Source organism: Heterocephalus glaber, unplaced genomic scaffold (genome assembly GCF_053883595.1).
Source record: "Heterocephalus glaber isolate CG9 unplaced genomic scaffold, H.glaber_assembly_v1.0 deba00000942, whole genome shotgun sequence".
NCBI lineage: Eukaryota > Metazoa > Chordata > Mammalia > Rodentia > Bathyergidae > Heterocephalus > Heterocephalus glaber.
This window is the reverse complement of record NW_028258174.1, coordinates 4,672,051-4,686,770: the sequence shown is the minus strand read 5'-3', so window position 1 is coordinate 4,686,770 and position 14,720 is coordinate 4,672,051. Positions and strand designations below refer to the sequence as shown.

The window sequence follows — 14,720 nt, the reverse complement described above, 5'->3', positions numbered from 1 at the left end:
TTTTTTTTTGGTACGGGGATCAAACTCAGGACCTTGCGCTTGTGAGGCAGGTGGCAGCACTACTGAGCTAAATCCCCGCCCCTCAGTTTTTCTTTCTGTTGTTCAGATTGGAAATTTTCTACTGCTCTATGTTCAAGTTCACTGACTCTCTTTAATGTCATATCCATTCTGCAGTTGAGTCCATCCACTGGAATTTTTATGTCAGTTATTATTTTTCTGTTCTAAAACTTCCATTTGACTCTGAAGACCCCCTGTGTTTTATCTGAGACATAGGTTTCAGTACTGTCTTTCCAGTGGTTCTGGTGCTTTATAGCAGTTGCTCTTGAGTCCTTGTCAATAAAGTTTCTCACCTGTGTCGTACCTCCATTTGCCTCTGTTGATTGCCTTTCCCCCACTCAGTTGAGAACCCAGTTGCTTAGCAGTTTTGAATTGTATCCTGGCCATTTTGAATATTATGTTGGAGGACTCAGAATTTTGTTTAAATACTGTGGATAATGTTGATACATTTGTTGTAATGGGCAGTTGACCTGGTTGAGTTCAGGCATCAAGTTCCAGCCAGCCTGTGATTTTCATTGGGTTTGTTTTCACGGCCTTCTCAGTATATTTCAGGTCTGTTTTCCTGCATGCTCCCCACTGGCCAGTGTATGACTGGGCGGGCTCTGTCTGTTAACTCAGGTCTCAAAATCTTCAATACATCACCAGAATCAGATCCACACGTGTGTGTTTGTAGGGTGAGTGCAGTTCTTCACAGACCTCTGTATGGGATTGCTTCCTACACCAATCCTTCTTCCCAGTTGCCTAGTGTTATCTAGTTCCCTACGGCTTCTAAACCTCTGGCCAGGCAATTTGGACTTTAGGTCTCCTTGCTCTGCCCGTGCTTTGCCTCATGCTTCCTGTGACTGTGTCTGGGCCCCAGACTTGGGGGCGGGGAATTGATTCACATCATCCTCGTGGAGCTGCAGCCTTTTTTTCAGTGTTAGGTGGCTTTGGGTCTTACTGTGACTTCCACCCCCTCAGACAGGTGGAATGCAAGAATGGAGATATGGAAGAAAGGGGGTGAAATGGGGATTCTCCCACTCTTTTTGAATAGTAGGAGCCACCTGTCCTCCCTGAGCCTGAACCGGGGAGCTGCTCAGGGCTTGCTGCCAGTGCCAATGCCCACTGCCCATGTGCTGCCTAAGTGCTGCCAGGCAGCATTTATGGGGGCAGGAGAGATACCAGAGAAAAAACAGGGAAGAGCTCACTGCTGGTTTCCTTACTTTGAATTCTGGTCTTCTTACCCAATCTGCCAGCTCATGTTTACTTTTCAGATGCCTCAAATAACTGTGTCATGCATTCTGTCCACGTTTTGTTCCTGTATGTGGTGGGAGATGAGAAGGAGAGTGATTTTAGCCATCTGACCCAGAACTGAAAGGGAGGTCTTTTTTTAAAAAATGAAATTTTGATGAGGTATCTGAATTTTAAGCATCACCATGAAATGTATGACTGATCCCTGCTCTTTTTAAAAGCAGGCCTGAGTCTGAGAAACAGGCCAATGCCTTGAAAATGCTGAGAGGAAGGCGTGTGAGTCCCACTTCACTCCTGGTCTTATTCCAGAGACAGCCTAAAAGCACTTTCATCTGAGGGCATCAGAGAAACACAGCAGCAAATACCCAAAGACACACAGCTGTAGCTGGACTCATGCTCAGTCCAGACACCATTTTAGGGCCCCCCTCCCCCAACCACTTCCTCAACCCTCCTTGTCTTTCAAAAGCGGAATAAACAATTCCCTCCAGTCATTGTTCCCTGCCCACCAACAGATGCTCTTAATTAGCACAGAATTGCAACAAAATTACTAAATCTATTTGACTTCCTTTGGTTTGTTTCTCCCAGAGATGAACGCATCAACACACCCTCAGTGTCTTGTTTAATTTGAGTCCAGGACCCACAACTTTGTTCTTTTCCAGGGGCACAACCATAAAGCAGAGAATTGTGTTTCCCACAGAAAATTGCTGGTTCTAAAACCTGTAAAGAGGGTGATGACAGTGAGAATGTGTGTCTGGGAATATTGAAATTTTATAAAAGTTATCTCAAACATTCCATCAATTGTCCTTCATGATAAAGAAAATGATCATTTAAGTCATCCATCATCCCCAAAGAGCTACAATATTGACACACAGAAGAATGGATCATTAGAAGCTTCCTTTTTATCTTTAATTTTTTTACCTATCTCCCCCAAGTTTTTTAATTCTTATATAAAATTGCCTGTAAATCTGATGATAGCACCATTCTTAGTTTGGCAGTTTTTTCATGGACTGCATGAGATCATTCATGAGTGTTAGGAAAGTGTGAAGAAGAAAGCTGTTATTCCAAATTTTTGAGACAAAGAAAGCGTTTGCTCTAGGCAAAATCAATGCCTCTCTTTTCTAGGTCATGGGTGGGCCTGCTCTCTTTTCTCTCTCTCTCTCTCTCTCTCTCTCTCTCTCTCACACACACACACACACACACACACACACACACACACACTTTAGTGCCATCAGTTTTGCTTAGAGCTTTATGGCCTTGCATTAGTAAGTGTAGGCTGGTAGGCAAAGAAGTATTTTTAAAGATTGCTTTGTTTTATGCATTATCTTTTGGAAATAAAATCTTGGAATTCAGCTTAGTGTCCTGAGAGAACCAGTTCCTTTTTTTAAGAAACAAAATTTAATGCTGAGATCACAAATGATATAAATATCCAGAAGCCTCATGACTGTGCTCATTGGAGTCTCTTTGAGTCAGATCCATTATCTTGATGCACAAAATAACTCAGGGATCACTTTTTACCCTTTCAAAAGTAGAATCTCAGATGTCTGCAAAACAGTCGCTGAACAACACAAGTCAGTGTGTAGAGATCCTCCTGCTATCCTTAATCTTAATTTTTGGATTTGTTTTCTGTGTAAGGAAGGTTTTTGCCTCTCATTAGAAAAAGTCAGCTTTCTAATGCACATTCTCTGGAGAAGGTGCCAGACCTTGCAAAACAAAAAGGGAAATTCAGGACCCTGCCCAGCCTGAGCAACTTATCAGACATAGAAAAGGCCCCTTTGTTTGGTACTCTAGTGGTTTAGGAGAAGGGCCACGGATTTCAAAGGAATAAAAGGATTCTCCCCATCACGTCTGAGGCCCAGGAGAGGGCTGCTTCCTTGTGGCAACTCACTGTAATGCATCATTTAATATTTCAGTGCAGGCCCGCTAGGGATAGACAGACTGACCAATCCAAAATGATGGTACCTCCATCTACCTTCTGCTAAATTACTACTTCACATGTTTAGTTCATTATTCTTTTTTTTGGTACCGGAGATCGAACTCAGGACCTTATGCTTGTGAGGCAGGTGCCAGAACCACTGAGCTAAACCCCTGGCCCGGCTTCACATATTTAAAGAGGAAGTTTGATGGATAGACAGGCCTAGGAATCTTCATTCCCACCTCTTGGGAGCGATGATGGTGCCATTGTTACAACCATTTGCTATTTGAAGCTCAGGTATAGGAAGCATTTAATGAACCCTGGCATTTAGGAAATTGTTTGGGGTAAAATCATAGTAAAAGAAAAAAATTTTTAAACGAAAAGATGAGATTTTCCCTTTTCTGTTAAATCTGCCATTGGTGTTTGAAGGTGCTCAGAGAATTCTGTTTGTGGGAATTTGGGAAGGACAAATGGTGAGTGCACTAGAGAATTAAGACAAATGATAATTGAAAGAGATGACAAAAGCTAGTGATTTCTATGGGGAAATAATCACAAACTGCTGTCAGGCCGATTCCAATAAGAACTTGCTTTATGTGAAATGTTTTTTAAACAGCTCAATCAAAGCATTAAGCCAGAGCATTTCTCAGGGCATCTATCTGCTGAGTGTTCCATTACATTTCCATCTAAGACTCCTCAAGTTGAGAAATACTGCAAGAAAGATCCTATTTGTGGCTTTGTAAGGTAATTCTATAGTTCCACCATATTGTTTCATCATCTGGATTCACAATTACTGATCTGTGAAGTTGCCTTTGTGTGTTATCCCAGGTTAAATGCAAGTACTCTGTTTAAAGTGAATCTTCAATGATGCTAGATGTGCTTTTGGACTTCTAGAATCAAGGAAGATTTCCGATGATCGGCATTTTTCCAGCATTTTTTATGGATTAATACTCAAGGCTCTGTCTCTTTCTCTCTCCACTGTACCCTATAAAGATTTCTGTCAGAGTCCATACAGTTCGTTGCATTTATTGGTTGACACAGTTGTGTCATATTAAATTGTAAAACAGAGCCTAGCATGAAGCTCAGATGCCCACTGATGAATAACTTCTTGGTCAAACCTCACTACCTCATTCCAAAGAATGCTGCCCCAGACACCTTTCTCTTGCCCCTCAGAGTCCTGTTTCCACCCTTTTCCACCCGTTGTGACCCTGGGAGGCTGACTGCATGGGCCAATCACAGCTACCTCTTCTCTGCCTTCCCTTTGGGTTAGGCCAAAAGAAGGCAGGAGGTTGAATAGGAAGACAGTCTGGAGTCTGAGTTTCTCCATATCACTTCCTGGGCTCCTCAAGGCTCTCTGTTATTACCAGCCTCAGGTAATATTGCATTATCCCTTATCAGTTTCCTCAAACCCTGCCCACGCCTTTGTAAGATTCGTTCCAATAGCTAGTCTGAAGTTTCCCCCATTATCCTGCTGGGACTCTGACTGATATTTGCCCCAGTCATCCAGATGACAAAGTTGGTTTTAACCGAGGTATCACAGTCTGTCTAGCCTTGTACCATCCTAAGAAAGCACTCTCTTCTTCTAGGCCAGCGGGCCTCCAAATTAGAATCAGTTGTATCAGGGGTCAGCAAACTACAACTTGTGGGCCAAATCCAGCCTGTGGCCTGTTTTTGTAAATGGAGCATTATTGGAGCGCAGCCACCACCATTTATTTACTTACTGTCTGTGTCTGTTTTGATCTATAACAGGAGGTGAAGGATTGCAACAGAATCCGTATGGCCTGCAATGTCTAAAATATTTGCTATTTCACCCATGATAGAACCCTGACTTAGAGGAAAACCATGCATGTGAACTTCATCATTTTCATGGAGAGGCTCCTGGGACAGATGCTGGGGCACTTGTTAGCCAACTAATGGGACAACTATTGGGAAGTTTCAGACCCCAGGCCTGCCAGGCTCTTGTGGACCTTGTGTTGCTGTGCTGACGCTATGGAGACCTGGGAAGACACTATGTCCCTTTGACATGGAGAAAATGTGACTGAGCAAAACAAAAAGGCATTTATGTTTAAATGTGTCTATAGTTTGTCATTGCAGAAGTAAATAGTGACCTAGAAAAGAATGACTCTCCCAAATTTTGACACATTTCTTTATCAAAGTTATTTTGTACATAGCTGGCCCTCTTATCCCTCAATGATATCCCCTGGCCCTCTTATCCCCATGATGCCTTCTTAGGAGAGTCCAAGTTTTATTCAGCCTTGTGTTTCCCAGGGCTGGGCACAGAGTAGCTAATGGTCAATAAATATAGCTTGGCAAAAATGATAATCCACAGCTAACTCAGAGATGGCAAAAGAAATATGGGAGTGGAGGCCTTCCCTTGGAAGATGTATTAGCTACTGTCCTCTCTTTCACTTGAGTCTCTGCCTGCTCAACCTTCACAGGGGAAGAACAGCTATAAGACAGACTGTCCTCCCAGCAAAGTACACCCCAAGGAAGGCTGGCGACAGAATTTGCAGGGGCCCCTGTAAAGTGAAAATACAGGACGTCCAGTTCAAAATTATTGAGAATTTCAAGGCCTTCCCTGCTAAGCCTGCACTGGCAGCACACCTGGGAAGCCAGCCCTGCCCATGAACCCCAAGAAAGGTAGCCTGCAAGAGGCCAGGGATTTGCTTCTAGTCCAGAGAGGCCATGTGGTGCTTAGGATGGCAAGGGTGCACAGGCTGCTGGGATGCAGACACGGGGCTCTGAACTCTGCAAAGATAAGTGTCCAGTGCTGCCTAAACTGGGACAACACTTTGCCACATCCACAGGGTTTGCACTCACCTCAGACCTTCACATGATCCCTCTTCCTTTTCTCCATGTTTTTAGTTTAGCTCTGAGTCACCCAAGCCACCCCATCTAAGGGCAGTCAACCTGATTTGTACTAATGCATCTCATGGGAAGCCTGTGTAGAAGTTTCTTTTTAGGGTGACAGTTCCTGCCATAGTACCTGCCTGGAAAACAATGTATATGCACAAATTTTCCTCTTGTTCTCAGAACCCTCCTTTGGTTCCATTACCTTTAAATGGGCACTCGGGGGCCCATCCTGACCATTCTGCAGGAACCCCAGGGTTTTCCCTAACACTAGATATTTGGCCTACCAACTTCTCCTGCTCCCTCAGCCTTTCCCCACCCTGTAGGCGGAGGTGTCCCTTCCCCTTGGAATCACAGCAAACCTCCTGCAGGTCTCAGGTGGTGACAGCTGTAGTAAGGAGGTCTAGCAATGACTTCCTGAATAGTGCTTTCTTTTGAAATTGGAGGAGTTCCCATTTTGCTTCTTCAGCACTTCATCTGCAGACCCTTGCTGCAAAAGGGGGCTCAGGGGCTCATCCCTAACCAGTGGGTTTGTGGGAGTGCCTCATGTCCTCCGCTGAAAGATGGGGTTTTCCTCACAGTGCTAGAAAGCTACCCTCACCAGGGCAAGTGGTGACAGCTCCCAGGTCCTTGCTCCCACATACACAGCTCAGCAGCTAGGTGTTATTGCCCCACAACAGGTCTGAGTATTATTTCCCCACAAAGATGAGACTCCAGCACTGTGGTGCTACAGACACCAAAATTGGTCCTTAGAGAAGCACATACTCCTGAAGCTCAAAGCTTAGGAAACTGCAGCAGACAAGAGACTTTCCCCTCCCCATGTATCATAAAGCCACAGTAAAGGGACTGTGATGACTTGATGGGGTCAAGTGGAGTTTGCCTTTGATCGAAGCACCAAGTTAGACAGTCCTGAGGGTCATTGCTATCTCCTGCTTCACTTGTGCCCTGGGCTTTCTCAGGCCTTATTTGCCCCCCTGTGACCCGTGTACTTTTAATGACAGCAGCTCCAAGAGCACTCCTCGCTGCCTCTGTGCATATGTGCCTGCCTTGGTGACAACGAAGGCAACCTCGGCCCTGTGTGATACTCTCCCCAGCCTGGCCAGCTCCTCATTCCTTACGTGCTGCCTGTGTTCTCTTCTCTCACAGGGTTCCCGGTGGCAAATACAGCTCCAGCCATGGGCAGGCCCTGCTCAATCTTTGGATGAAGAAGCCTGGAGATTCCTGAGATATATCAGCACCACCCAGGTTGTGTTTCAGGCTCAAATGGGTTTGGAAACAGTGTAAAAGGCACTGATTACCACTTAGAAAGAAGGGTTTGTCTGTGAGGGGCGGGGAGGTTCTGACAGGGTCGCGATAGGGACCTGGTTTCCGAGGTATTACTGCTTAAATTTATGCATTCCCCTAGAGGCGGATACGACACTTCCCTTTGCTAGGGAATTTTCTTCCTTCCAGGAGTCTCATCAACCTGAAATGTTCTCATGATTCATGCCAAAGTGTTTTAAAGATCCGCTTTAGGAAATTGCTTTGGAAAACCATTTGAAGCAACAGATTCATCCCTGTGAGTAGGCAGTCAAGTGTGTCACAAAACTGGCATCATCTGCAGGCTCAAGCTTCATTCTGTATTTGGAGGCATTCACCTTCTTGCTTTTCTGCCACAGACGCTTGGCAGCCAGGGAAACGTTGGGCAAGAGAGCAGAGGACACTTTGAGGCAGAACGATGAGAAGTCAATGAATCCAAAGGCTCCCTCTCCTCGGAGCACTTTAAATCAATCCTGAGCCAAGGCGGCCTTGATTAGTGACTTAACACACAGTGGCAGCTCCTGCCCAACTCACCTCGAAGTCAGTGCCCCGAGCAGCCAGGGAGCCCATCCATTAAAGGAGTCTGTGGCTCTTGACACGTTAATCAGAAAGTTCCACACTCAAGTTGCCTGATCCTGGGGAAAAGGCAGATGGAGGAGGAGACCTAGGCCTGAGACCTACTTAGCTATGACCTGAGAGATGCTGGTAAATTAAGAACTAGGACTGCTTGAGAGCTGATCACAGGACCATTCAAGATACTGCCTTGTAGACCTTGCCTGACCTAAGGGGTCCTGCCTTCAGCCTACTGGCTCTCAGCACCCTTCTCCTGAACCTTGCTGGCAATGAAATTCTTTTTCATCGTAGGAGAGACTGCATTTTTAGGTCTCTAGGAAGCTAGCTTAGGTGTAAAAGAAAGTTCCACATCTCATATAATACAGTCAGACAATCATAGGGATTTTAATACTTGTCACCCAAACGTAGAATTAAAAGCTTGTGGAATTAATCATGGGTGCTGGGATGATAAATTGGTCCTTGTGCTTTTCATTTTATTTTGCTGCCGCAAGATAATTGGGTGGATTTATACGGACTTAATTAAAATATTGAAATTTTAATTTTATCATTTGGCTTTTCACAAAGGATGGGAAGCTATGACTTTTAAAAACTCTTTGAGACCCTAGAGAAAAATGAGAGGTGTTAAATTTGTACACTGAATTTGCGAATTATAGGCTCTGCCTTCCAAAATTAATTTACTGAGTGCAAGATTTCAAATTTCATTTTATATGTATTTGGGTTAATGTTATATAACTTACATGAGGCATATTTTGATCTTGAGACATGCCATGGTCATTTCAGATTCCTCTTGGACCTTTCCCATGAGCCCTGGGCTGAGAGGAGAAAAATTCTTTAAAAAACTGAAGTATCTTCTGATGTGATATAGTCTGATGTTGTAACCTCAGGCAATTTACTTTATTTCTTTGGCTCTCACTATTCTGATTTTGAAAAGGAAGAGATTGGATCAGATTATTTCTGATGTTTCTCTTAGTTCTGTGATCTTATGTGTAGAGAGTGTGATAGAATTATTAATAACAATGTATTTTTGAGCACCTACAACATGACAGGAACTGTGGTAGATCTTGGGGATACAGCCTTTGCCCTCAAGAAGCTAGCAAATGAGTTGTAAAGGCAGATAAATGATGCATAATCATTATTCAGCTTGGTGAGTGCAATAATAGAGGTTTTAGTTGTTGAAGCCCTAGGATAGAAAGAGCCCCTTTACTCCCCTTAATTTTTGTGTGGGCTTTTTGGGGGGATGTAGGACCCTAATTAATACAAAGACTAATAAATAAGAGAAAAGTATAAAAGTTTTATTAAATTTACATGTACATGGGATCTTCAACAAGAAAATGAGAGCCAAAGAAATGACTAAGGCATGATGTTTTATATCTTTTAGGCAAAAAACAATAAACTTGTGAAGAAATGACAGGAAAAATGGATCTCTGGACTGGGGCAGTAAATTTAGGGGTCAAGAGATATCGTTGGGGGGAGGGTATGTAAAAGCTAGTCAAAGATCAAGGTTACTTTAACGAGTTTATTTATTCAGTTTCTTTGCAGCCCCAGTTACCAGTCTCTGGTGATTAAGATTATTTTCCAGCCTTGAAATGGGAAGGACATTCCTCCCAAAAGAATTTTTATAGCTTGCTGAAGGTAGGAAAAGATAGGCCAGATGTCCCTTTCTGAAGTTTCAGTTCCTCAAATGATTTCAGCTTGAAAAAAATCAATGTCCCGGTTTGATGTATTTTGAGATGGCACATCTTAAATTCTTTCAAAGGTCACTAGAAGGAGTCTTGTCCTGCAGAAAGTGAGATAAAGTTCCAGACCTCACAGTGGTTTTGTAATCAGGAGCCATCTTATCCAGGTTAAGTCTTGTGTTTTGATGCACTTCCAGCTCAGTAGGAGGCCAGCAGGTGGGAGCCATCACAGATGACACTAGGTGGTTCTTTATCAGAATCTTTTACTAACCATTGCACCCTCCCTCTCTGCGTAGTGCAGAGCTTTTTGGCTGCTCTTGTGGCTTATGCCTCATTTAGAACTCATCCTGACAATGGAAGCCTGTAAAACTGGCAGAATATGAGAGTCACTGTTGCTTAAAATTTTCACAGTTAGCAGTGGTGAGTCATAATGTACTAGGAAAAAAAAAATTAAACCTTTGAAAGTACTAAAGTGAATTCCACCCCCATCCTCTTAAGTTGATTTAAAAAAAAAAATAAAGTTCTCCACAATGTGTGTTCAAACTTGTACCGCAAGGTCCAGCATTTGATTTTTTCATGCATCAGTGCAGTGGGAATTTTTTGAGCACCTGTTCTGTGGCTGCCACTGTGCTGTGCTCTGGGATATCAAACCTGAATAAATATCCTCCTCCCCCTAAATAGCTGGAGTGCAAGGGTGTCATGTGTCCTCTGACAGAGGGAGACGGAGGGCAGGGAAGGTGCTCTTGGTTGAGGGAGATTGGGCATAGCTTGGCCAGGGGCATGCTCTGCCTGGACTGCTGCACTGCGGGCACCCTGGAGGCATGTTTGGGCTCTGCATTTTCAGTGAAACAGCAGAGGTTATGGTGTGTGGGTAGTGTATGCAGATCATCAAGTTTAGTTTAGTTAGGTATATATATTTTTAACGTGAAAAAACATGATTGCAAGACAAGGTTCTGTAGGCAGTGATATACTGTCTGCTGCTATCAAGAAATGGTTAAATCATAAACACAGTGCTCTGTTCTGCAAAAACTTTTCAGATCCAGCTTTTTATGGCAACCAACCCCCAAACCATATGCTTCCAGGAAGTAAGCCTTGCAGTACAAAATCAATCTAAGCAACAGTGGCTGTTTTGGGTATATATTAAAAAAAAATAGGTTTTGAAGCCTGTTTTTCTATTATATATCTGTCTAATTATCTACCCATCTATCTATAAAAATAATCTAAGAACTCAGGCTCTGGAGGTTCAGACTATAACTTTACACCATTATAACAAGGGCATCTATTATGTTTGCACTCTCTCTGACACACAGACACACACGGACGCACACACATATCCCAGGACAAAAACAACAAAAATACAATTCTGTCCTTGAATGTTTCAAAATAGCGGAACAGTTGGTCATTGCAGTAATTACTGCCAAAAATCCCTAAATTTTTTGTTTGTTTGTTTGTTTGTTTTTGGTACTGGGGATTGAACTCAGGACCTTGAGCTTGCGAGGCAGGCAGCAGCATAAAAATCCCTAAATTTTAAGGACTTCTTTTGTTTCATTCTACTTATGGATTGGCAGACATGCTATTTAAGCTTCTGGGATGCAAAATGAAATGAAAATAAATTAGATCCATTTAAGCTAAATAACTAAAAATAATTTTAGAAAACATTTTTCTTTCCTGGAGTCTACATTCCTTTGTCTAGGTCTAATTTAGTTTACGTGGCTAAAGTTACAAGGGAGAGTTAGGCCGACAGGGAGCATAATTACTGGAGTTGGAGCTTAGCTCAGAGTTGCTGCCCTCACTTACTTTGCTTGCAAGAAGGTTTATTGAAGCCCTGGCCATAAATCTTAACTAGAAAGTTTGAAAAACCTAAATATTTAATTAATTTTAGGAGCAGAATTTTATGGAGGATTCCTTGTTATTTTGAAAAGCGAACATCTGTCAGTGAGATGGTTAATAAATGGTTAAAACTGTATAGCACCTATGGTTTTATTTCTGAGTTAAGGGAGGAAAGGGGAACATTATTAGAGAAACTGCATAGAAAAGAATGTTTCTGTAATAGGGAGATGTCTGTGCAAGATAAAATCATTGAATAAGAAGAAATGCTTAATTAGACAAAGCATTATCTTTAATAGAATAAAACCATAGCTACTGATGCTGGCAAAGGAAGAGAAAATAGATTTCAAAATCCTGACTCTGGCCCTTCATACCTGATTTCTGGAGGCTTCTGGCTAATGTCCCAACCACTTGGGTCCTTCGCTGGGGATGAGGTCAGAGCAGGTGATGCTTTCAGTTGAAAGCTCTGACCCAAGTATTTCTTCTTCCCTTAATTCACAAAGGCACAAGTGAGACCAGTTTGGAACATTTCCCTGGGCTTTATAAAAGGCCAAGCCCTCTAGTGAACTTTCAGGACCATCTGTGTAAGATTTACCTGGGAAAGCTTCTTAGAATGCATGTTCCCAGGTGTTAGTCTCAAAGATTCTGATTTTGCAGATACGGAGTGTAAGCCAGGAACGTGCACTTTTAGGTATCTCCCAAGTGATTCTGATACAGGTAAGATCATACCTTAAACACTGAGTAAGAGGCTAGAGCTAGATTTTGGTGATATCAGAAGGAAAACATGAGTGAAGGACCTGTTAAGCATATATATCCTATCTCACTTTTGGAGGTTCTTGGTGGATAAGTGCTCACCAAGAGCAATGGCAATGGGAATCAGCACACAGCTTTTTAATAAGAACATTCCAGAAAACTGCCTTTGAGCAAATGGCTCTAGTTTATGAGGTCCAGAAATGCCGCGAGGCCCACAGGACTTTCTGGACCAGCCAGCTCCCTACTGGAGACAGGGCACTGAGAAGAGTGCTAACAAATGTGCCCATCTGTCCACTAGTAGGTCAGGGCCAAATGAACTCAATTACAGTAGCAACTCTAATTACGGTAGCAACTTCCCCTCCCTTGGGTGGATGGGTGGGGAAGATCTAGAGAGGTAGAGCATAACTTCCATTTCTTAATAGGGAAATAGTAGAAGATGAGCTATACAAATTAACATGTTGACGCACCCAGTTGATAAATGTATGTCTGTAGTAGTTGCTTGAGAGAAAATTCAATTCTATTGTCTACTATCATTTTTCTCCTTCAATAGTGGTTGGAGATAGAGAGGTATAAAGATACTGGGTTGAAGAAAAAGTATATCTAGCCTTTTCTGTGTTTTAACTTTCCTCTGAAATGTCCCAATCCTTGCAGAAGATTCTCACTATGGCTGATCAGTACTGTCAGGACAGTCTTGCTGGGCTAGCCCTAGGTTATAGCGATAGTAATGCAGATATTATACTAGTTGAAAAGCTCTATGCACTTCTTAGAATAAAACTTTGGAAAATCAGGTAAATAAACAGATCATGCAATTCTAGAATATCTTGTCAAGAAGAAAATCCTTGCTGTTATTTTTTCCAATGAATTTAAGCAAAACTCAAAACATCTTTTGCGTCTGAAGTGGTGCTTCATGTCATGGGACATTGTGAATACTGTGAGAGTTTGGAGGGATGAGGAGGTGGATACTGGTACTCAGCAAGGGAAATATCTTGGCCACAGACTGACTTTCTTCCATTCCAACAGCTTCAGCCATGCAAACTGCACAGGTCTCAAGCACAAATCAGCATCCTTTGTAAAGTACGTTTGTTTAATGTGCACTTGGTATTAGAGACTTATTTCTGCTTGACTTAGACTTACACTCCCTTGGCTTTCTTTTTTTTCTTTTTTTGTGCCAGGGATCGAACTCGGGACGTTGCACTTGCAAGGCAGGCAGCAGAAACACTGAGCTAAATCCCCAGCCCCTCCCTTGGTTTTCTTACCTAATTTTGATGGATGAGTTAAAAGTGCCTTGGTTAGCTTCTAAAAGCTTCCTGTCTGGGACTCTTGCCCTTCTTTCCCAGGAGGAAGCTCATTAAAGCAGTTTCTTGAGAAAAATACCATCTTATCAGCAGGGACTGCCTCATAATTTCACTTAACTCTTGCTCAGCTGTCTACCTTGGGTAACACATGCCATCTTTGTGACTTTATGGCCCACCTATCTGCCTGAACTAAGGGAGAGATAACCTTGTGAGCATGCTTCTGAGATCTGTGCCTGTAGTTGTAACAACATCTTCCACTGGGGTTACTGTACTGTCCAGTGTGTCTGGGTGCCTTCTTGGTCTGAGCCTCTCTGTCATGTCTGTTCCTCCTCCCAGACTAACACACCTCTGCAGAGCCTCTCCCTCCCATCTCTGCTCCTGATCTGCTGTCTTGGCAAATGGCTATAGCAGTTCATCACTTCCCTTCAAACCTGCACTGAGTCTTCATGAAGTTACTTCTTATCTGGTATGTAAGTGAAGTTTCTCCGAACATTTTGCAGCAGTCTTGTGATTCCTCAGGGAGCGGAGTAGTTAGCAGTGGAAGACATAACTCTCCTATTAAGGCTTTCAGGGACCAGGGAAGCGGTAAGTCTCTACCTGCCATTCATCATCCAGCATTTTAAATTATTCATATTGATTTCCAATTTCCACAGATTGCATGCAATCACATGAGCACAGACAGCCTGGCTACCCACTCCAGCCCTGCAAACAAGCCCTGGTTGGTGTGTCTTGATGACAGGTTTGGCTTAGCTCATCAAATCCGCAGCAAGCAGTGCCGCCTCTACTCTTTAGGGTATGTACAAACCCCACCCACTCCTGCAGGCAGGCACAGTTTTCCCAAAGTTATGACTGGTTGCACTGTGTGCAGGTGCTCTGCCTTGACTCAGGCCATGTTTCAGATTGCTGTGTTGTGCAGCTGCAGGTGGGGCAGATCACCCAGTCACCTTGACCAGAGCCAGTTTTCCTGTATTCTTTTTTTTTTTTTTTTAACCAGGGATCAAACTCAGGACCTTGCACTTTCGAGGCAGGTGTGGTGCCACTGAGCTAAATCCCTGACCCACTTTTTCTCTATTCTGCTGCGAATAAGTTGGTATTGGAAGCTTCACTTCTCAGCATGACAGAGATCCTCTTGGTGAAACCAATGATTTTCAGCCAGAATCAGAGCACCCTTATTATAAAGAGAGAGAAGATCATTAATGAGTACAGGTGGAAAAGGGAGAGTATATTCAACACTTTGTACACAGTGTTGAG

General features: G+C 43.1%; 1 protein-coding gene across 9 annotated transcripts in view; it reads left to right on the top strand.

The window, feature by feature from the left end:
* The window catches only part of Mettl24 (methyltransferase like 24), a 131,981-nt gene that overhangs the window by 23,150 nt on the left and 94,111 nt on the right, over positions 1 to 14,720 (top strand). For 6 of the 9 annotated variants that reach the window (XM_004873978.3, XM_087208683.1, XM_087208682.1 and 3 more), the window contains exons 2-3: positions 7,193 to 7,291; positions 14,123 to 14,262. In XM_004873978.3, coding sequence (XP_004874035.1) covers positions 7,193 to 7,291; positions 14,123 to 14,262 — 239 coding nt within the window. Of the gene's footprint in view, positions 1 to 7,192; positions 7,292 to 13,802; positions 13,936 to 14,122; positions 14,263 to 14,720 lie in introns of those variants that run through there. The other 3 variants (XM_087208686.1, XM_087208685.1, XM_087208687.1) reach the window with 3 other exon arrangements.